Consider the following 23,110-nt stretch of genomic DNA (forward strand, 5'->3'; position numbering starts at 1 on the left):
ATGCCACCTTCACTGATGTAATTGGCAATGGTTGGGGCTGAAGATCAATGGATATGTTGTGCAGTAGTCCCTGAAAAACTGCCAGTTCCCTGATTTCTCTTCTGCACAACAGCCAGGTGATCATGTACATGTTTCACTTGCTGGATATTTCTTATCCATACTTTTCTTCCATATAAGGTTTTTATTCCATTGGTCAGAGCTGAATGTGCTATACTGTATTTAGAAGTGGAGGCATGCCAATACTATGTGGATGTTTTACTGCGAGGTTTAGCCTAGTGGTGTCACAGCTGTGCGAGTAGCCTTTGGAACATAGAATACTGGGCAATATATTTTCCAGAGCAGACTATGTGCTAAAATGGTATTAGCAACATCTAAGGAGGTTCATAGCCGTATATTTGGGTTGGAAACTGTTCTTGATGCTTCATAGAGAGCACAGCTCACACAAGTGAAGTCTATTTTGAACTGCACATCTGGGCATTTTAGGCAATAATCTCTTTAATTGCTTTCTAATTTTAATTATCAAAGTTACCTTTTATGTCTATAGCTGGTCGTTGGACCATCCCTATAAACAGACAGAGTTGGCCGTTGGTGGATGATTGGGAGGCTTCCATATGTATTAAATTGTAAAGACATGAATTTATTGTCTATGACCATCCTAAGGCCTCTTTCACACAGTGAATCGCTAACGTGTGGTCTCCATGGACTGCTCACGTGTGCATTGACTTTGTCTGTATTCACACATCGGTGGTTTTCCACTAATCGGGGGTCTGTTATGACATCACGGAAGCATGCCCTATTTTCGTCCATGATTACGGATCCCTCACGCACATTATAGTCCAATAAAACCACGGACACGACAGTACTGGGAGTGGTTTTCTCTGACCATTGTTAGGAGATGCTCTGGAAACGAATTTTCAACTGAGCAGTGTCCGTGGACGTGGAATGCAAAAAAACACACGGACCACTCGGATGGTTCAAGGACATCTATTTACTTGCCATCTGATATTTTTTTTTCTGTAAAAATGAACTGTCACAACTCTTAAGTTAAAAGTTTGTAATTATAGGCGTTAAACCAGAAAATCACTGCACATTGAGACATAAATTTGCAGCTAAATCTCAAGCATTTGAAAAATGAGATTTCTCTACAAAGTCAGGATTCCGGCCACATTTTTTTTTTTTTTTTTTTGTGGCTAGGGTGTAATCAAAGCATAAGTTAATGGCTTCACTAATTGGTGATTTTGCTCTTTTGAGCTCTCCATGGTTCCTTAGAATTAAAAGGACATTTCATTTTCTCTGCTCCTGGCCATTCCTGGCCAGTGAATGGAGCTGAGCTGCAATTCCTGTAAAGTGCCAGGAAGCATTGCAGTGCAAAGAAAACATGCTAAGGGTCCACTGTGCTTAACTAGCAGTATGACCCTCTTGGTTCCAGTGATTGATGGAGGTCCCAGAGGTCAGGGCACCACAGCTCAGTAACTAGGGCATATCCTACCCAAATAACGGCATAGCTTACCTAGATGGGGAAGACACTTGAAGGTATTTTTTGTGGACATTTCAGAGGGTTCTTATAAAAGAAGATGCTGGAGTTAGTTGGCAGCACATTATGAATGATTGTTAGAAGAAAATAGGTTGGCACTTATGAGTTAAAGGGTTGTTGGGGTACTTTCACACTTGCATTGTTGGATTCCGGCAGGCAGTTCCGTCACCGGAACGGTCTGCCGGATCCGGCAATCTGCATGCAAACGGATACCATTTTGAAGACCGTCTCACAAATGCATTGCAATCCCGGATCAGTCTCTTCTAGTTGTCACTTGGAAAAACGGATCCGGTATTTATCTTTTTCACATTTTAAAGGTCTGCGCATGCACAGACCGAAAAACCGTGTCAGTTTTTCCGGAACACCTGGATCCGGCATTCAGGCAAGTGTTCCTGGAATTTTAAACGGAGAAAATACTGCAGCAAAAACCGTACAGTGACTGAACTGAAGACATCCTGATGCATACTGAACGGATTGCTCTCCATTCATAATGCATTAGGATAAAACTGATCAGTTTTTTCCGGTATTGAGCCCCTAGAACAGAACTCAGTGCCGGAAAAGAAAACAACGCTAGTGTGAAAGTACCCTTAGGCCTCATGCACACAACCGTTGCATTTTTTTGTGATCCGCAAAACACGGAAGCCGCCCGTGTGCCTTCTGCAATTTGCGGAACGGAACAGGCGGCCCATTGTAGAAATGCCTATTCTTGTCCGCAAAACGGACAAGAATAGGACATGTTCTATATTATTATTATATTTTTTTTTGCGGGGCCATAGAACAGAGCAACAGAAGCGGACAGCACACGGAGTGCTGTCTGCATCTTTTGCGGCCCCATCGAAGTGAATAGGTCCGCACCCGAGCCGCCAAAAACTGCGGCTCGGATGCGGACCAGAACAACGGTTGTGTGCATGAGGCCTAAGTCTGGTAAGTAGAGGAGAAAAAAGAAATGCTGTTAATGCTTTAAAACAATAAAAGTTGTAATACACACATCTCTGATCTACTGCCGTGCTCCAGTTCCATCACATCCAGGGTCCTCAGCTTGTCTCTACTTCCTGCTAACTCTTGAGACAGAAATATGACTGCTGGACCCAATCAGTGGCCATGGTGGGTCACCCCTGCAGCCAACAATTTGCTGCAGCCTTACATGTTCTTGAGAGGGACCAGAAAATAGAGATTGGTGGGACACCTGGGAAGCTTTGGACCTCTATAGTCAGGGAATCAGTGAGGTATATACTACTTCTGTTGGTTTTAACTCCTTCTAAGTGCTTTAAATGATTACTGAACCTGTTTTATATCTGACGGTCTGCTTTACTCAGCCTTATAACTGTGAACGGTCTTTGCCAGTTGTAGGACATCGGTACGTGGTTGGTCATGCAACTTGGTCTGTTACTGTTTCGTTCTACTTTAGAACTTTTATTTCTTAATATATTAGCGTCCTCTTCTATGGTGTGCTATTATTTGGTAAGGACGGGAGTGAGAACATACAAATGAAGTAAAGTCTCTTTCAACAAAGGACATTTATTCCTATGTGGGTTTACTGTGGAAAGGGACTGGAGATGGAGACCCTTGGTGGTGTGGGGGGGGGGGGGGGGTGTTGTGTTGGTCATATTGAAAGGAGGTATACGATAGCTTATGTACTAGTCTGAAAAGGAGGCCTTTTAGATTGTGGAGGTAAGGAGATGAGGGAAGAAGGTTGTGGACAGAGTTGAGCTGGTTTTGGAAAAAAAATAAAATAATGTAGGCCGTGGGTTAGCTTTGTGATTTCCAATAAAGTAAGGCAGGGGAAAATTGAGATTGAGAATAGGAGGATGCTGCAGCGGCCAGTTTGGGATTTGATGAAGGCATACACAAGTATTTTGCTTGTATTGGGGCATCATGCTGAGAAGACACATACACATAGGGTCTTGTTTGTTAGTCCCAACCTTTTGATCCCAACAAGATGGTAATCATAATTGCTAGTCTGTTTGACCTCTTTCACACGGCCAGTATTTTTTGCATCCGTATTTGAAAGCCAAACCAGGACTGGGTCCAAAACACAGAAGAGGCACACATTTCTGTTCCACTTCCAGTTTTGGCTTATAAATACTGGTGCAAAATACTGACCAAATATTGACTGTGTGAAACAGGCCTTTGTGTCTGTTTTCTAATTTAAATTACCATACCGGAAAGGAAATCAACAATCCTTATCCCAAGGTTGAGAACTGTGAGGTACAATGGGTATCTTCAAATGGAACCAATATTGTATCCTATTCGAGGTCATATCTAATGTTCTGATATAATTATTATTTTTCTCTTATATATATTAGGGCGTTTAAATAGTATTTTCACAAGCTGTGAGGGCCATTTGGTAAAATCTTTTGTTTTAGTTACCCCAGGTGCTGCTGATTCATCAAAAGGGAAGCAAACTCAACACCTCGAATACTAAGCACGTCCAGCTGTGATTGCAGAAACCCATGGTGCTAGTCATGGGACTTGTACACACATTCATCCAGCAATTTGGTTGAGGCCTTAAAGTGTTCCTTGGTTGAGTGTTAATCAGCACTTTTTATTTTATTTTATTTTATTTTTTATCTAACTGGCAAGTTTCAGTTCTATATAGATGGAAGGACACAATAGTACCGTATTTAGAGTTGCCAATGGCCTTGGAAGCCACATGTAGCTCCAGACCCACTGGTTGGGGAACACTGCTGTAGATAATGGAAGTATAACAACTTCTCACAAAGATCATCTATGCACTTAGTGAAAAGTCTAAGGGCTCGTTCACATCACCGTCTGGATTTCCGCTCTATTCATCCGTTCAGAGGCTGAATAAAACGCAAATAAACGGATCCGTTGTAAATCCCATTCACTTCTATGGAGGAGGTAAAGTGTCAGTTACGCTCCGTTTGGCTCCTTTCCGTCAGCTTCACGTTATTTTAGACGGGGGGGGGGGGATCCTACATGCAGGACTTTTGCTCTCCTCTAAAATAACGGATTTGTGACTATCCGTTTTGTTTTGCATTACAGTCAATGAGTGACTGATTGTAACGGATTGCTTTGTATGTGATCCGTTATGCAATCCGTTTTTCTGTTCCGGCTTTTTTTCTGCTCAAATGAAAAAAAAAAACGGATCCATTTAAAAATGATGAATAACGGAAAGCGAACAGAGATGCATTGTGTCCATTTTTTAAATGGATCAGTTTCGTCAGTCCGTCAAAAAGACAGAAAATATGCTTTCCGTTAGTATCCGTTGGCTTTTCTTTCTTTATTTACTTTCCGTTATTTTGAACGGATTACAAATATAACGGAAAGCCTAGCGGTGATGTGAACTAAGCCTTAGGTGTTTTTATGATATTATACCCTGTGTATTGGACCTGATCATGAAATATCTGGGACAGAAGACTGGTTCAGTACCCATATTGCTAGGCAGTCCATGTCCATTTTCTGTAAATAATTGTTACCACGCTCGCACATTTATTAGGTTCACTTTGGCATTGCAGTCAAAGCATAAGGAAGTATCCTGCGTTCTATGTTGTCTGACATATCTGGCCTATGTACATTTGGCTCAGCTGATGGCTGATACCCATCATATTGTCATGATGCTTCAACACTGCATACTTGGCTTGTCACCTAGTGGACTACACAATTGAAGAAGATGGTTCTTTAAGAAAAACAATTATCTGATTATCTGTTATTTGGGTAATTATTTTGCCCCATTAGAAATGGCCATTGGATTCTGCTTGGATATGTTATAATACATTAACTTTTGAGAAAGACGCTTTACTAATGGAGGCCTCATGCACACGACCGTATGTATTTTGCAGTCCGCAAAAAATACGGATGACGTCCGTGTGCATTCCGTATTTTGCGGAACGGAACAGCTGGCCCCTTATAGAACAATCCTATCCTTGTCCGTAATGCGGACAATAATAGGACATGTTCTATTTTTTTTGCTGAACGGAAATACGGAAACGGAATGCACACGGAGTAACTTTTTTTAAATTTTTTATTTTTTTTTTGTTTTGCGGACCCTTTGAAATGAATGGTTCCGTATACGGTCCGCCAAAAAAAAAAACAACGGAACGGACACGAAAAGAATATACTTTTATGTGCATGAGTCCGGAGCAGGAAAGTAAATATTGCCAGTTGTAAATGCCAGGAATTGATGGAGCATATTCATACAAGCTGGCATCGCTGTGACAAATGCAAAATTCAGTTAGTTTTGTCTGCGATTGCGTTCAGTTTTTTCCGTGCGGGTGCAATGCGTTCTGATGCGTTCTTCACGCGTGTGATAAAAAAAAACTGAAGGTTTACAAATAACAACATCTTTTAGCTACCATCAGTGAAAAACGCATCGCATCCGCACTTGCTTCCAGATGCAGTGCGTTTTTCACTGAAACCCTATTCACTTCTATGGGGCCAGGGCTGTGTGAAAAACGCTGAATATTTGTTTATTTTATGCACTCATATAGCGGTACTATATTCCGCAGCGCTTTACTGACATTAGTGTCACAATGTCCCCAATGGGGCTCACAATTTAAGTTCCCTATCAGTATGTCTTTGGAGTGTGGGAGGAAACCCATATAAACACGGGGAGAACATACAGACCCCATGCAGATGTTGTCCTTGGTCGGATATAAACCTAGGACCCCAGCGCTGCAAGGCACCAGTGCTAAGGCTACTTTCACACTTGCGCTTGATCGGATCCGTTCTGAACGGATCCGATCATATTAATGCAGACGGAGGCTCCTTTCAGTACGGATCCGTCTGCATTAATAACTTTGAAAAATTTCTAAGTGCGAAAGTAGCCTGAGCGGATCCGTTCAGACTTTCAATGTAAAGTCAATGGGGGACGGATCCGCTTGAAGATTGAGCCATATGGTGTCATCTTCAAGCGGATCCGTTCCCATTGACTTACATTGTAAGTCTGGACGGATCCGCACGCCTCCGCACGGCCAGGCGGACAGCTGAACGCTGCAAGCAGTGTTCAGCTGTCCGCCTGGCCGTGCGGAGGCGAGCGGAGCGGAGGCTGAACGCCGCCAGACTGATGCAGTCTGAGCGGATCCGCATCCATTCAGACTGCATCAGGGCTGGACGGAAGCGTTCTGCTCCGCTCGTGAGCCCCTTCAAACGGAGCTCACGAGCGGACAGCAGAACGCTAGTGTGAAAGTAGCCTTACCACTGAGCCACTGTGCTGCCATATATAGAACATGCTGCGTTTTTCACTGCAGAACTGGTGTGAAAAAAAATAAAAAAAAATCTCATGTACAGATGTATTGAAATGAATGCGGATGCGATGTGTTCACGTCACACATCGCATCGACGCGGAAAACTCTCTCATGTGAAAGGGGCCTTATGTCCACCTGGTAGATATACTGCTGTGAGAAATCTTCTCGATTAATTAAATATCATCATTAGGCCTTGCTGTGTTTTCATGTTTATGGGGAGCCAAACGGTTGTCGGCTGACCGTTATCTTATAAAAGAGGTTGTCCAGCCCTGTGAAATTTTTTGCTGACAATGCTATAAAACAACAAAAGGAGTAAGGCCTCATGCACACAATTAGGTCCGTTATGTGGTCTAAAAAACGTGAATCCATAAAATACAGATGTGTTCTGTCTAGGGTTGGGCGATATACCGGTATCGCGATATACCGCGGTATAAAAAAAAAAAAAGGCGATATCGCTGTTTCCTAATTACCGAAAGAACATGTCCTTTACATGTCCGCAAAGTTCAGACCCATTGAAGTCAATAGGTCCGTAACAAAATGCAGCATGCACGTGGAACACAATTGTATTTTGTGGTTGTGTGCATAAGGCCTAATACTTGCAATCCCCTGCTGCTCTTGTGCCAGCTCTTCCCTGATCTTCCCTGTCTGTTTTCTGGCATGTTGACACACTGAGATCAACTCTTCAGCCAGTGATCGGAAACCTGTCATGTCAACATATTATTATTGCTGGAATCTGCTGAATAAATACTAAGAAAAACTTCTTTAAGTTTATTACTTACTGCATATTGTTCACTATGAATGACTATTACAAAGAGAGGATGTTTTAATTGAGCAATAAGTGATTTCAGTTTTAGAAAATGTAGTTTGTCAAAATTCCTAGAAGGCTGTGTTCACATCAGTGTTGGCGGTTCCATTAGACTCCACCAAAAATATAACAAACAATAGAAAAATATGCAGTGGTGTATATATTTTTTTCTGGTATAATAGGCACTGGTGTCCGTCATGTAATGAATCAGGCACTGTTGTCAATTTCATTGTTCTGCTTCTATGACCGAGAAGAATAATGGAGTTGACCAATGCAGATCTGAAAAGAGCCTTAAAGAGGACCTTTCATGGGTCCAGACTTTATAAACTAAGTATCAGGGTATGTAGGGCATACAGCGGGGATGTAATAGCGCTTACTATTTTTCCTGGGTGCTGCTCCGTTCGTCCGCTGTGGCCCGCGTTAAATTCTCCCACCCTGCATGCTAACTTTCGCATCGGTACCGGGAGGAGTAGACCGTCCTGTTTCTCAATGGGCTCCTCCTTCTCCCTGGCTGTGAGCTGTCCAATCGCAGCAGAGAGGGTCAGAAAAACTCACCTGTGACCCTCTCTGCTGCGAATGGACAGCGCTACAGCCAGGGAGAAGGAGACACCCATTGAGAAACGGGGCTGTCTCTTCCTCCTGGTACCGATGCGAAAATTAGCATACAGGGCGGGAGAATTTAACAGGGGCCACAGCGGGTGAACGGAGCGGCGCCCATAAAAAATTAGTAAGCGCTATTAGATCCCCGCTGTATGGCCTACATACCCTGATACTTAGTTTATAAAGTCTGGACCCTCTTTAAGTGGTCCCAGGTTGCCAGAAGAGGTTAGTCTCTAGTCCTTTAGAAATTGGTGCTTCCAATGGCGCTGGGGTATAAAGTAACCCCCTCTTGGCTCTGCTGTATGATTGATGGGCTGAAAAAGTAGGTTGTGGCAGGGTCTTCTTCCCAAAAAGTTTGACCGTTTTAAAAAACCTTTTTAGTTGTGCCCTCCAAGTGTGGTGAAATTAGGGCAATATTAATTGGGTTGGCTAGTTACTGATGGCCACAGCTAAATGTCTTCACGTTTCAGGGACAGAGTTTCAGATCCATTTGTGTGTGGTACGGTTGATACCTTTTTATATCTTCTGGCTGGATGACGCAGGAGGTGATCTGTATGGCTTTTACAATGTTTACAGTCTCAAAATGCGCAGTCTGGAGAGAACTGGAACCTACTTCAATCTGATGAGTAGTACTTGTTGACTACATCGAGAGTTGTATACTGTTTTTGCGTCAGTTCACCCTGTATAATAGAGGAGATCTGGTTCCGTCCTGGTTTAAGGCAGCTGGACTCAATGACAAGAAATTAAGAAATGCACTGTCAGGACAACAAAGCCCAACAGTCATAAAACCTACCATTTTGGTCACTCGATGCAAACAATGGTACAGGTTTCCTTCTAAATTTTTGTTGTATAATGCAGAGAAAACTGACAGGCTTGTAGAGTTGTAGAGCATAAATGCTCGTTAGCGATTATCTGCTGCTGTAAAGGTGGCGCCAATTACCAGATTGAGCGAAACGCTCTTTCATTGGTTAACGTGATCATGTCTAAACACACTCTGCTGCCGGCAAACAATGTGGACTGTGGAGGTGGTCTTCTTCACTGATGAGCAGGTGATTGTCAGGAAGGAACGCTTCCTTCCTGACTATCATCTGCTAAATCTATTAGTGTAATGGGGCCTGAAGCCTAAGGAAGGACTACATGTTGTTGGTATTTTCAGTCCTGATGAAATTAATCAACTCTTGTCTGTTAACACGGAACCATCCTCAACCAGGAAACGTAAATAATTTTTCTTCATTTTAAAACCTCTTAATGAAAAATTATCTGTCTTACTAGAAGGGGATCCTCTGCTCGGGACCCCTTGTATGAGTCGGAATGGGAGCTTCTAACAAGTTGTGGCTCTTGCCTACATGGAAAATGGCTATTTATCAGTATGTGGCGGAGGGGGGTCTCAGGAACTGGACTTGCAGCTTACAGCTGATCTTTACAATGGCTCTCAGATTAATGGTGTCTGTGATGGAATAACGCCGTCATTCAAGACAATTTAAGTTATGCCTGATGAATACAATGGCAATCGTTATTGCTACACTTCTGCCAACGATCAATGAATGGTAAAAGTCATATTTGGGTGAAGCTCTAATAGTCCTCCTCTTCTCTATTAACCTTGTGGCCTGTGAACTCTGCTGAAAGGGATGACTGCACAATTTGGGAGTCATTCTATGGGAGCATTTCTAGTCTGTGTGACAGAGCGGGAGAAGCTGGTTATTTCCAAGCAAATAGGACTGGATGTTACTAGAGCTTTGGTTACTTTATTTTCTACCTGATTCCCATCCAAGTGTTTGGCAGATGTTTTCATGAGGTCACTGTTAGGGTTTTGGAAAGCCTTGCAATAATTATTTGTACCACTGCATGATGATCTAAGGGTCTATGGGATATTGGTCCTCATTAAAAAGATGTGTATGGGGAAACAGTATGTAAATAAGCTCTCCTGCAGAAGGAAGAGAATTACCTGATGCCAACCAAAAGGAAGAGACTGTAGACAGCAATTCTGGCCCCTCATCTGTACAGAGCAGGGTACTTGGCTTGATGAGATGCCTTTGATGGGTATCTCTTCTTTTGGAGGAGTCTCTGGTTGGCTGGTATAGGGTATTCACCTTCCTTTTGGAGGAGAGCTGACTTCTTGGGGGGGGGGGGGGAAGTATTGCATGAATTAAGACTCCCATGTTCTGCTGGATCGCTTCAAAGAGAACCAGTATACCTTTACATCTGTGTCAAAGGCATCGTATCCAGCCAACCAATATGCCCCTCCTGTGTATTAACCAGGAGCAAAACCCCTAAAAAAGCCCTGTCTACAGATGGGTGTCCCTTACCTTTTGGAGGAGTCTCTGGTTTGGCCGGTATGTGGTAGTGTTCTTTCTTTGGATGAGGACTAAAGCGAGAGACTCTTCTAAAAGTTGATGACCTCCAAAAAATAAATGTTCTGTCTGGTATTTCCATTAAAGAGTGTTGGCCTTTGCTACTCCATGGCTTAGAAACTGTAAGGCTTTCCCCCAGATTACGATTGCACCAATGAGTTAGCAACAAGACTGATTTATTTCGAGGCACATTAATGACTGTGTTAATAATAAGTTGGATACAGCAATTTATTGGAGTGAAATGGGAGAACAAATGTAAGCAATGTGATATTTCCTGGAATAATTTCCTTCAATCCAAAGGCTAAGCAAGTTGACTTTCCTCCGCTCCCATTCCCCTCCCCTAACTCTTGTTAGCCTGTACTGAATAGGCCCCTTTAACGATGGCTTACTATATGCTGGTGTTATGTATACATATGCGAGTCACCTCCTTCTCCAGGTTTTAACTGAAGCAGTGAGTAAAAAATCAATAGGAAACCATGTATATTAATATCAGCTTTCTTTGTTTCTTCCTTTCTTTTATTTTTTTATTTCTGAAATCATTGCTTAAGGGCTTCTGGCCCCCAGCTCAGGAATCCTGACCAAAATGCCAGAAGTATTACACAGTCAGGGATTGCAATGTAAACAGTGCTCTCTGCCATAAGAGCAGGGTGGTCCGTTTTTTTTTTTTTTCCTTTAAGGAGGGGGGAGAGGAGGGAAAAATGCCTGTGCTCACAGCACAGTAGTTGTAGTGTTATTTGTATTTTGGCTGCACAGATGGGTTTTTCTTAGGAGCTAGAGTATGAGAGTACAGATGAATTAATATCTTGGACAGGCAGGAACTAGCATCTGAAACGCTGAGATACTGTCTTCTAAAATGCTGCTGGGATATCGCTGCTTGGTTTGGCATGATATTGCTTTGTAACTGGAAGGATGTGCGGAGGTTATAGTTTAGTATAGTATTGAGTGCATGTGGACTGTGGTATCCTGTGCCACACACAGTGTGAGACCAACATTCATGCCCCTAACTGTAATAAGTTATTCTAGGTATGGTTGGTGAGGATGAAACGTAGGCCCATGTACAAAGCAAACACATGGTACACAAGGGAAGGAGTGCAAAATAAGCATTAGTGTTTCAATGTAACACCTCCTATTTATTCCAAGCAGATACAGGCCCTGGAAGAACATGGGAGAACAGATGGGAAGGAAGTTATGGGATATAGGGCCAAGTCAGGACTTGGGCTTGTAAAGAGCACTGCGGCGCTAAGTGTGAAAAGGGAGGTGAGACACTTTATCTGGACAGCAAGTTGGATAACGTACCGGGGCTGATTTGTTCTATGTCAGTACTGGAGGTATCTCAGAAGTGAGCAGAAGGCTTTGTTGACAAACCTTTTTTTTTTTTCCAGTCCTGGTCTGGACAAGGCAGCCATGCAGTGAAAGATATAAGAGAAACATTACATTCGTTTTTTTTCCCCAAGAACCTTAAAATTTTATTTATTTTTTCCCCAGAGATCACAGGGTGGAATTTATTACTCCCTTTGTACCAGAAAAATGCCATACAAAAGTTGCAAGTTTTGGCAAATGCCGTTTTTACGCCAACATTTTTGACTTTTTTTGTTTTTCATTCCAAATTTTGAAAATTGGGTGGAGAAGTAGGCATTGTTTTTTAAAAGTTGCAAACTCGCTCCAGTAGGGGGTGACATCAACACTGCAGCAACTTGTCTAGGCAAAAATGTTGTATTTATTTATTTTTAAGTCACCAAATTTATCAAACAGTGAGTAACAATTGATAAATTTGGCAAAAAATTACGGCAGTGCTATTAAAACGGACTTAAAAATTCCCCTATCGTGTTGGAAATGCAGTTGGATTTTTGTCACTGAAGTCAAATAGGAAAAGCTTGCCAGAAGAATATGGCGTGCAATAGTTGGTGATAACCCAGCCACACCCAAAACACACAGTACATTACCATAGTTTATGAATGGGAATAATAATTCCCTAATGCTTTATATAAGGCTTATTTCTGGCGTATTTTAAATCCAACACTAGACAAGCTATATAGGCGTGACAAATTTTTTGGGTCACTTTTAATGTACTATGACCATAGTCCCCATCAATAGTGACCCATTTGTAGATATGGGTAATGGGCAGTGGGTGTGGAATCACTGCGCCAACCAAGTTTGACTTCGAGCTAGACCTAAGGGTGTCTTCCTGGAAGTCCCTGGCTGGTATTTACCTTTTAAGCCCTATACAGGGATCTGGACTTGGCTGCAGATTAGTTAACAGACTGCTACCTATTGGGATAGTCCCAGTGTGGTTGGCAGCTGGATCACTAAGTCAGGAATCGCATTGAGGTCAGGGCAGGCAGAGTCCATGCAAGTCCATGAAACTGGTCCGAAGTCAGGTCAATCAGTAAAGGGTCAATACGATAAGCAGACTAAAATTAGGCAATGGAAGGTCAAAATGGGTGAACAGGCAGAGGTCAGTACATGGGTGGACAAGCAGAACATCACACTTTCATTAGCGATTAATAAGCTAGATAACATAAAGTTCAAACATCCTCCCCTAGGGGAAGATGCCTTAAGTACCCAGCAGTACCTAGCCATTGGCTGTGGAAGACTGGTGCGCATGTGCTGGCCCTTTAAGGGCCGGGGAGAGCGCTCACACACATCCTAGAGACAGACCCATAGGAAGAGAAGGGTAGGCCATGGCCTGCCAGTGGCTGGGCCCACTGCCAATAGCAAAAGGAGAACAAGTGGGTCTTTACTGCTGGAAAGCAGAGGGGCCAGGTAGGTGAGTGATATGATTCCCGTGCCCACTCAGAGGGCCAAGGCAGTGGTGGGCATGGGCCGTCAGCATAACAATATGGTGCATACTGCTGTTAAAATTCTGGTGTCATGTCAGACATCAGGTGTATCACACTTGGTAAGCTCTGTTCACATTGGGCTAAGGGCTCATGCAGACAACCGTTTTGCAGTCCACAATTTGCAGATCTGCAAAACATTAATGCCAGGCCCCTAATAGGATAGTCTTCTCCTTGTCCGTAAAGGAACGGACACGGACAAAAAATACCTTTTGTGTGCATGAGCTCCAAGAGCCTATGTTGGAGGTTATGTATGTATGAGGAGAATGTCCCTACATATATTTCTGACATATGGCTGCACTGTATCCAACCAGGTAGGTATAAATTGAGATATGTTAGTAAAGTCTGATTCAGACGGATGTATTTTCCATCCACGTGCTATCCTTGTGAGTAACAGACTAGAGACAGACACATTATAGGCAAGAAAAACATATTTTTCTCACGAACCAGGGAATCTGTAATTTGTTTTCCACCCTCATTTGTTCAAGTGTATGGGTGCAGAGGAAAAAAACGGACATCCACATGGATTGACACGTGTTTGCTTTTTGTGGACATAAATTGGCATCTGAATTAGGCCTGACATGCATTGTAAAAGAAAATGTATACTATGCAGTATATCTGTTTTTGAAGTATACTTTTGTATGAAATGGTGTAGGATACTACACTAGCCACTCTTGGCCTCTGTCATGTGAATGGAGCCCTATGGGTACGTTTGACATGTATGCTGAGTGCTTTTTTGGGCGTTCAACGTGAGGCCCTTAGGCTACTTTCACACTAGCGTTCGATCGGATCCGCTCATATTAATGCAGACGGTGGCTCCGTTCAGAACGGATCCGTCTGCATTATAACTTAGAAAAATTTTCTAAGTGTGAAAGTAGCCTGAGTGGATCCGTTCAGACTTTACATTGAAAGTCAATGGGGGACGGATCCGCTTGAAGATTGAGCCATATGGTGTCATCTTCAAGCGGATCCGTCCCCGTTGACTTCCATTATAAGTCGGAACGGATCCGCACGGCCAGGCGGACACCCGAATGCTGCTTGCAGCGTTCAGGTGTCCGCTCACTGAGCGGAGCGGAGGCTGAGCGCTGGCAGACGGATGCATTCTCAGTGGATCCGCCTCCACTGAGAATGCATTAGGGCCAGACGGCTGCGTTCAGGGCCGCTTGTGAGCCCCCTTCAAACGGAGCTCACGAGCGGACACCTGAACGCAGGTGTGAAAGTAGCCTTAACCTGTATGTTATAACTTGTACATTATTTAAAAGTGCTAAGAAGGGCATCTATCAAAGCTTATAAAGCCTTAAAGGGGTTATTCAGGAAAATATATTTGACTTATCCTCAGGATAGGTCATCAGTATCAAATCTGCGGAGGTGTGAAACCCAGGACCCCCACTGATCAGCTGTTAGAAGAAGCCTTGAGCACCGCGGCCTTTTCCTAGGCCAATGACATCGGTCACATGGCCTAGTTGCAGCTCTGCCCCATTCAAATCAATGGGGCTGAGCTGCAATACCAAGCACTGCCACTATACAATGTACGGCGCTGTGCTTGGAAAGCTGCCGGGAGCCTGAACTTCAGTGAGCACAGCGGCTCCCTGAAACAGCTGATTGGCGGGGATGCTGGGACTTGGACCCCTGCTGATGTTATAATAATGAATAAGTCATAAATATCTTTTTCAAGATGACCCCTTTAAAACAATAGCTTTTTTTTAAATATAAATCTCTCCAATCCCTAAAATCAAGTTCATTGTTGCTCAACTACACTTCCACAACCCTTCTTAGATCTCGGGCTTATACATGGTTGTGTACATGAGTCCTTAAAGAGGACCTTTCACCGCTTCTGTCTGTTTTAATAGCTTCATGCATTCCCCTGTAATAACAATTCTGGAGCAGCTATTCTCATGTCTCTATGTTGTGCCATTCCTTTATTATTTCTACTAGAAGTTATGAATGAATTGCTAGCAGTTTGCAGTAAGGGTACAGAGGGGTGGTAACAAGTTGGGGGGGTGTCTCTGCATAGTCTGAAAATGGCAGCACTGATTGGATAGAGCAAGTCTGTGCAGGTACACCCCCCCTCCTTGTTACCACCCTCTGTACCCTTACTGCAGACTGCTAGCAATTCAGTCATAACTTCTAGTGGAAATAATAAAGGAATGGCACAACATACAGCCATAACAATTCTGGAGCATCTATTCTTATTACATGGTGGATGCATTTAGCTATTAAAACAGGAATGTTAGGACTGGTGAAAGGTCCTCTTTAAAAGTGGTGTGCTGGAAGCGCTTCAGAAAGAGAGCCCTGCCGGTAAAGTTGTCGAGTACTCTGTACCTACCGTCCTAAACGTTTCATGGGCCTTTGATAGATGCCCTCACTAACTCATGACCATGGCATCGAAACATCAACCATTTATGATTGTGTCCAGAACGGGGAGTGACTCCAGCCACTCCCAAAGGGTACGTTCAAATGTTTTGGTCCAAGGTGTGTAAATGCCGCGTGGCCTGTGTACCTACGTTGTACACACCAACACCCAAAATATGTGCAACAGTTTCACAAGACTGGTGAAAAAAATGCCCCTCTCTTTGTTTCCCACACCAATTGATTTATCATTTTGCTTGCAAGCAGACTTTGAGTGTTAGGGCACGAACACACTCACTTTTCTATCGTAACTTTTGTTGCGGACCGAAACCAGTTGACTTGAATACATTTTTCTGTGGCCTGAATGAAGCCAGCAACGTGGAAAAATCTTGCCATTCAAGGCCGTCTGAATGTACATTTCAGCCACACAGTAAGCTGCATTGGTAGGCAGTGGACTGCTAAATACAACCATTTTTCGCAGCAGAGAGTTAGACAGGTGATTAGCATAATTAGCACCGAGTAGGCTATACATATGGTAATGTTAAATGTGTAAATGCCAGCTGCGGTGTAAAATTTATGTCAGGGGTCGACAGGGTTGTGCGAAAGTATTGTGTTACCGCTGCAGGTCAAAGCCTCCTTTGCCTACACCCTTTTCTCTTGGTGGTGAATGCATCTGCAGAATAGAAAAGCAGGAACGTAGCCGATAAGGCCGGGGAGCAGAGCGGTAAGCAACAGGGGAAGTTTTTCTTCTCGCCAGCTATAAAATGCCTAGTGCACGGCGCGTTTCAAGCGTCAGCTGAATGGCTGCGGTTTCTAATGTTACACGTATGGCTTGTGCGTGTATGAAGCCCTTTCTGCGGAGCTAGATGTAGCCAGTCATAAATGACAGGGTGAGTGTAATAGTCACTTGTCAGGGCCACGGCTCTGTAGGCGTCTGGTTGATTTGGAACCAGAGCCAAGAAAAGTCCCTATGTGGTTTTTGTGTGCAGTTTAGCATACTGACTCCCCCTGGCCCCACCAGACTCCGTAACCGCAGCATTCTTGGGAAATGAAAATGTACCTGTGTGGCTAATTTCACATAAACCTCACTTTATTTTCTATACAGGACCCGCATTGTAAGGCCAGGGACGTCGCATTTCCTTTGTTACACCCCTGTTAGGTTCTTCCCTTTCTTTTTCTGCCAGCAGCGGTGGTGTTGACAGAATATACTTCACACCACACTGACCTTGTGATGAAACTTCCTCACGGCCGCAGGGGGTCCTTATGAATCAAACCCTAATCCAGCTAATCCTGATCGCAACAAAAATCATGAAAGTGGCCCCCAGCGCTGTGTGTTTCTCGGCACAGATGCAGCGAAGGGACAGGGCTGGGTATAAATCAGTGCAGTGGGATGCTGGGGAGCCTGTGTGAAGCGGGGGGATTCCTTTGTGTTTTGCCCCATGCGGCCTCAAGTGGAAAGCCAATGAAAGGAGAGCTGGAAGCATAATGAGAAGTGCTCGGAGCCATGAAGTGATGTCAGCCTTCCACGAGTCAAGGCAAGAGAAGCAGTCGTTTAGAGAAAAAAGGGACCGCAATTTGGGCCTAGATTTGTTTTTGTCATTTTTTTTATTTATTGGTCTTTGGTCATGTGCTCCGTTACTATTCTATGTCCTTGGCTTCCGCTGTCCTGTATAAACTGTCTGACCTGTTTGTTTGCATGTGGCCGTAAAGGTGGGCTAATTATTCTGCGTGCGTTAGGTGGCTAAGCGGAGTTGACAGTGAGCTCCTTGTCTTCAGCGCTGTCTGTTCAGATTTCTGAATGAACCATTTACGTATCCAGTGAAAAATAGGCTGCATGACAGGTCCAATGTTGTGTTTGGAACTGGTGGGCATGTAAGAAATATGGAGACAGGGAGGGCCATGACAGGCAGCAGTTTCATGCTGGGGGAGCGCTGACCTGACCTGATTGTCTCTGACAGTGAGAGCAGTTCTGCTTCGCTGCAAGGATTTTCCATAGTAAACCTTTTAGGTAACAACAGATGGCATCGCAAGCAGCTGGTTAGAGCTTTCAGAAGAATGGAGAGGCCTGTTTTTGCTCTTAGAGTATTTTTGGATAATTTTTTTTTCTCGCTCATTTATTATCTTGCGTATTTCTTATTGCTTGGCACGCTTTTAACAGTCTGGCTGCTGTTTGTCCACTTTTTTTTATTTGGGTATTGCTAATGAAACGATGTTTTTGTGTGTAACATTATTGCATGTTCCCTGACTTCTACTTAAACGGAATCTGTTCTCTCTAAAATACAGTCAGTCCAATCTGCAGGCAGCGTGGTATAGAGCAGGAGGAGCTGAGCAGATTGATATACTGGTTTATAGGAAAAGATTCAGTAACGTTAGTGTTTTATTCACTTAAATCTCTCCTCTTTCTATGTGAAGTTCAGTGGGTGGTCCAGCCTTCCCATACACGAGCATGTATACATACTCATCAATTAGAACTACCCACTAGACTCCTAGGCATAGAGAGAGCAGGGATTTAGAGGGGTTGTCTGGCCCCAACATATTATTTTATTTACATTTTTTTTGTGTGAAATGCCAGAAAGTATGGAAAGAAGCACATTCAAAGGGGTACTGGTTTGCTTGTTTTTATTTTTTATTTGTTTTTGTAATTCACTCTACCAGCTCTTTAGAAATGGGATTGGACAACCCCTTTAAGTGAATAAAGTACAAATACTGAATATTTTCTTCTAAAACTATATATCAATCTTTCTGCTCCATTGCATGCTGTCTGTCATGGCGACACTCCATGCCCATGTCCATACTGCTATCTGTGGTGGACATGAGCGCTGCATCACTCACCTAGAGCTTCTGCCTGAGACTGAGGGCTCATTCACACGGCTGTATGAATGGACCCGCACTTGTTCCGCGATTTTGCGGAAGGTCTGCGGATCCATTCATATCTATGGGCCCTCAAAAGATGCGGACAGCACACGTGTGCTGTCCGCATCCGTTATTCCGTACCGCGGCTCCGCAGAAAATATATAACATGTCCTATTCTTGTCTGCAATCGCTCATGGCCGGTATCCGTGTTTTGCGGATCCGCAAAGCACTTCTGCTGTCTAACTGGGCCCTAAGAGCCAGACTCCTGTGTCTCCTGTTGCAAGCTACAACCTGGCTGCTTCGTCTGAGTGTGTGTGTGTGTGTATTAGTGTCTATTCTTTGAACCTCTCCCTGCATCACTGCAAGGATTAATTCCCATTTTTGCTCTGTCCCAGCAGTTTGACTAATGAGCTCATTAGCCCTCCTATATATGCCGGGTTGTTTGTTCTACCCTTTGCCTGAGCAATAGATTACTTTTGGTTCCACTTGCCTGCTAGGCCCTGTAAAAAAGAGCCCTGTCTGTGTACTGACTTATGCCTGTTTCCTGGATCCTGACTCTCTGCCACGTGACTTGACCAATGCCTTGACCTCTACCTGCTTTCTGATGGTGTATTGCCTGATCACTCTGTACTTAGCATTGGTGTGTCTGACCACAGTGGGTCAGCAGCCAACCATACTGGGACTATTCCAAGAGGTCCTGGTGGGTCCCCTGCAGCAAAGTCCAGGTCCCTTTTATAGGAGTTAGAGGGTGAATACCAGAGAGCCGCCAGGATAACGCCCTCAGTACTAGCCCACAGTCAAACCAGTTGGTTGGCACAGTGGATCCACACTCAACAACCATAACACTGCCTGTAGCTCAGGCACCATTTTCAGTGTCACAACATTCCTTTAAGTTAGGTTTAGCTGATACAAAGTACATGTAGTGCATATACTTAAATAAAATGTGTGCAATGGTACTTGGTAATTGAATTTGAATTGGACAAATTGCCTTGGTAGATGGAAAGGGAAGAAAAACACTGCAGTCCTTGAATAGTTATCATGAGTGTTCCCAGTACCACCATCTTTCCTGTCACCTCTTCACTGGTTATGACTGGTGTAGTGTCACCCTTTTATAGCACCAAGTTTCTGGGTTGCATAGCCTGGTATATAATGTGTTGACTTCTTGTTATAATTGGGCAGGGTGTTGGTTTTCATACTCGGGTGCCTAGATGTTTAATGCTTAGGAATAACTTCTGCAGCCATTCTTGCTTTCTCATTCTTTGCATTGACAGCGTGTCTTTTGCTGCTGTTTTGACAGGTAGTCTTGATGATGGGCTGAATTATTAGCGTAATGAGTAAAGGGAAGACTTTTGTTGTAACGGGTGTGCCTTAAAGTCTCCAGCAGCTTGTCACACACACATCAGTTTGTGTATTTCACAGTATTGAGTAGATCTGTGCGGTCCATGTGGGAAGGACAGGGGGGAGCCCCCTTGTTTTTTAGGTAATTCTGTACCATGGAGCATCACTTGTGTATGATACCGCAAGATACATGGATTTGTATCACATACGGTACTCGGGAAGTAAGACTGCTTCTAAAGTGTCCTCACCTGAATGTCCGTATCTGTCCAGGTATGCCCATATGAGACCACTTTTGTAGTTTTGTTTTAGACCTCATCAGTGCAGAAGATGCAACTTGGCTCAGATTTACTAATCCAATAGATGGTGTAAACCTAGACAGGCTGTCCTAGACCTGCGCCAAATTTATCACAGGGGCTCAGGCTGGATGATTAATTTGGTGCCTGGATACAGATTTTGCCCCACACTTGTGGCACAATTTTGGTGACACATCCCTTTCTTACTAAGCCATGCCTCTTGTCAAACAAGATGGGGGGGAGTGCGCCTATATTGTGCCAAAATTTTCACCGACAGATTCTAGGCATAGAAACATTGTGGTTGTACCATATAGCAACTTGCCATTCCTTTTATCATAAGGCAAACGGCCGTTTTCCTGCCAGAAATGATCTGTCTTTGTTTGCAACACCTTCATGAACATTGTAGGGATCCGTTCCCTGAGTGCTCTACAGAAATCCCAAAAAGTAAGAAAACAAATCTTGAATTTGTGCTTTAGATAAAAATCATCAGTGATCAGATCGCGCTATTTCAGCAGCGCTGACTGCTTTCATTTAAGAGAGAGCTCCACCAGTCTGGCTGACCCTCCGTCTAAATCTATTGGAGTTATGGAAATAAATACTCTCTTAAAGGTTTTTTTTCAGGCTTGTGATATGATGATCTCTCCTCAGAATAGGTCATCAATATCAGATCCATGCACCCTCCCAACAAGCAGCTGTTCTCTGCAGCATCAGCACTAGCTGTCGAATTGAGTAGGGAGCACAGCGCCGTTCAAAGTGTAGTGGCCATACTGGGTTATTGCAACTTATTCCCCAGTGAAGTGAATGGAATCCAAGCTGCAATAACGCAGCATGGCCACTACACTTTGAATGGAGCTGCAGCACCAGTAGCTGATCGGTGGAGGTCGGGGGTGTCAGACCGCCACTAATTTGGATAGGTCTTCAGTATCAGGAGTCTGGGAAAACCCCTTTAAGCACCATCACAAGTGTAGACATCTCTTTTTGGACCTGTTAGAAGTAGCTTTTATGATCGCATGAGGAGAATTATTGGAAAATTGCTTGAAGTGTGATAACTAATATTGGCATACAGAAGGGACTAAAGGTCTATAAATGTCAGACGAATTCTACAGAATTGGCGAGATCAGCTCACTCTTTCCCAAATCAAAGGTGGAGGGGGGGGGGGGGGGGGGCGAGACTGGGCATGCTCAATTTCGGAAGATAAGCTGCATCCTGCTCGCCTGAGCCAAACATTAGTATTTTTGGGGCAGACAGGGTTAATAGCTTATTTGATGACCTGTACGGCCATCTTATGGCTCGGTTTCTATGTTATGCTGCCCACAAACAAATGTGTGGTTATTTGTCACTGCCCTCTACCAAGCTGCTGAAAAGGAAAAAAATGGTTTTAACAGTGCCAGGGTTCTTTCTGTGTATGGACATGTATACATAAAAGCCATTGATCGTGGCGTGTACTATAGAACCAGACTGTTTATACAAGTGCGAGAAATTGTCCCAAAAATGTTCAGTCTGCTCGGTGGAGAGAGCCTTCTTAAAGTGATTTAGCTTCTCCATATGGAAGTCTTAGATTCAGGAGGGGGGAAAAGACTGGAAGAAAAATTAAGGCTATTTGTAATGTAATTATTACTCTTATGGTTTATTGTAGTCGTCAACAAATCTCATCTGTACATCAGAGCGCAGGAGAAAGTACCCTGCAGCTGTTTAAGTACTTCATCCCTGGCAAAGGTTTCTGAGAGTGGTAGTTCAGTAGCTGCATGACGGCTTCATGTTCTCTGGCATTGGGTTCGTTTTGGATTCTTGCTTTGTCTTCTGAATGATCTGTAAATGTATTTATCTTGCAGTTGGTGGAAGAGTAAGTCGCGAATTAAATTATACTCGGCAAAAGATAGGAGAGGAAGCCATGTTTAATCCACAGCTCATGATCCAGACTCCGCTAGAGAATGGTGCTAATGTCCTAACAACAGAAGCTCTGAGGCAACATCTCCACTCAGCACTTGAGGCCACCAAGGTGCAAGTCTACATGTACGACAGGTAAATGCCGCATCTGTAAAAATCTCCCTGTCACTTCCTAGTTCTTCTGACCATTGCATGTTTATTATAAATTTGGGATTTAGATGCTGTATATGCCTTAGGCCTCCTGCACACGACCGTAGGTGTCCCGTTGCCGTATTGCGAACCACATTTGCGTATCCGCAGTATCTGGCCACCATAGAGGTCCGCACTTTTTCCTATAATGTGCAAGCATGACCACCCTACTGGATTACAGGGTGGTCATAAACATAGAAACGAGCAGTGTATAATGCGATAAAAAAATGTCAGCAAGTACAAGTGCCTTGTACAAACTTTGTCTATCTGATAAAGGCCATTTGCCGAAGTGAGACAACCTCTTTGAGGAAATTTTCAGTTCTACATCTGTAAAACGCACAACATATGGCTGCGTCTATTTTCCCAACCCCATTTAGACTTCACTGGTCCTTTTTATGACTGTAAAGCAGTAAAAGATATTTCAAATATGGCGCGTATTTTTACAACCACATAAAAAAATCCCATATTAATCCAGATAGGTCACAGAGGCGAAACACGCTCATACAAAATTGGCCTCACTCATAAAACCTTATTGGTAAGGATTGAAAAACACATGACAAGATTCTAAAGTGTCCTCTTTTCTTATCCAATAGGCCATGGAAACTAGAAGAGCTATGTTTTAAATCAGGAGAACTTATAACTGAAGCTGGGTATATGAGCCAGGTAAGTGTCTAAAATGGGTTACATTATTCTGCTGCTAATGACTGGGAAACGTCTGTGTTCACCTTCATTGCACTCATTCTGTTTTCTAGCAAGAGCACTCTTACTAAAAAAAAAAAAAAAAAAAAAAAAAAAATCAAAGTTAAGTCTGGCCCAGTGAATTCTGCTAGCCTTTAATGACTAAGCTCACCTAAACTTGGAGATCAT

General features: G+C 43.5%; 1 protein-coding gene across 3 annotated transcripts in view; it reads left to right on the forward strand.

The window, feature by feature from the left end:
• The window catches only part of PTCH1 (patched 1), a 92,024-nt gene that overhangs the window by 26,569 nt on the left and 42,345 nt on the right, over nucleotides 1-23,110 (forward strand). For all 3 annotated transcript variants that reach the window (XM_044273482.1, XM_044273464.1, XM_044273474.1), the window contains exons 3-4: nucleotides 22,000-22,189; nucleotides 22,837-22,906. In XM_044273482.1, the coding sequence (XP_044129417.1) occupies nucleotides 22,000-22,189; nucleotides 22,837-22,906 (260 nt within the window). The remainder of the gene's footprint in view (nucleotides 1-21,999; nucleotides 22,190-22,836; nucleotides 22,907-23,110) is intronic.

This window comes from Bufo gargarizans, chromosome 1 (assembly GCF_014858855.1).
Source record: "Bufo gargarizans isolate SCDJY-AF-19 chromosome 1, ASM1485885v1, whole genome shotgun sequence".
NCBI classification, from domain to species: domain Eukaryota; kingdom Metazoa; phylum Chordata; class Amphibia; order Anura; family Bufonidae; genus Bufo; species Bufo gargarizans.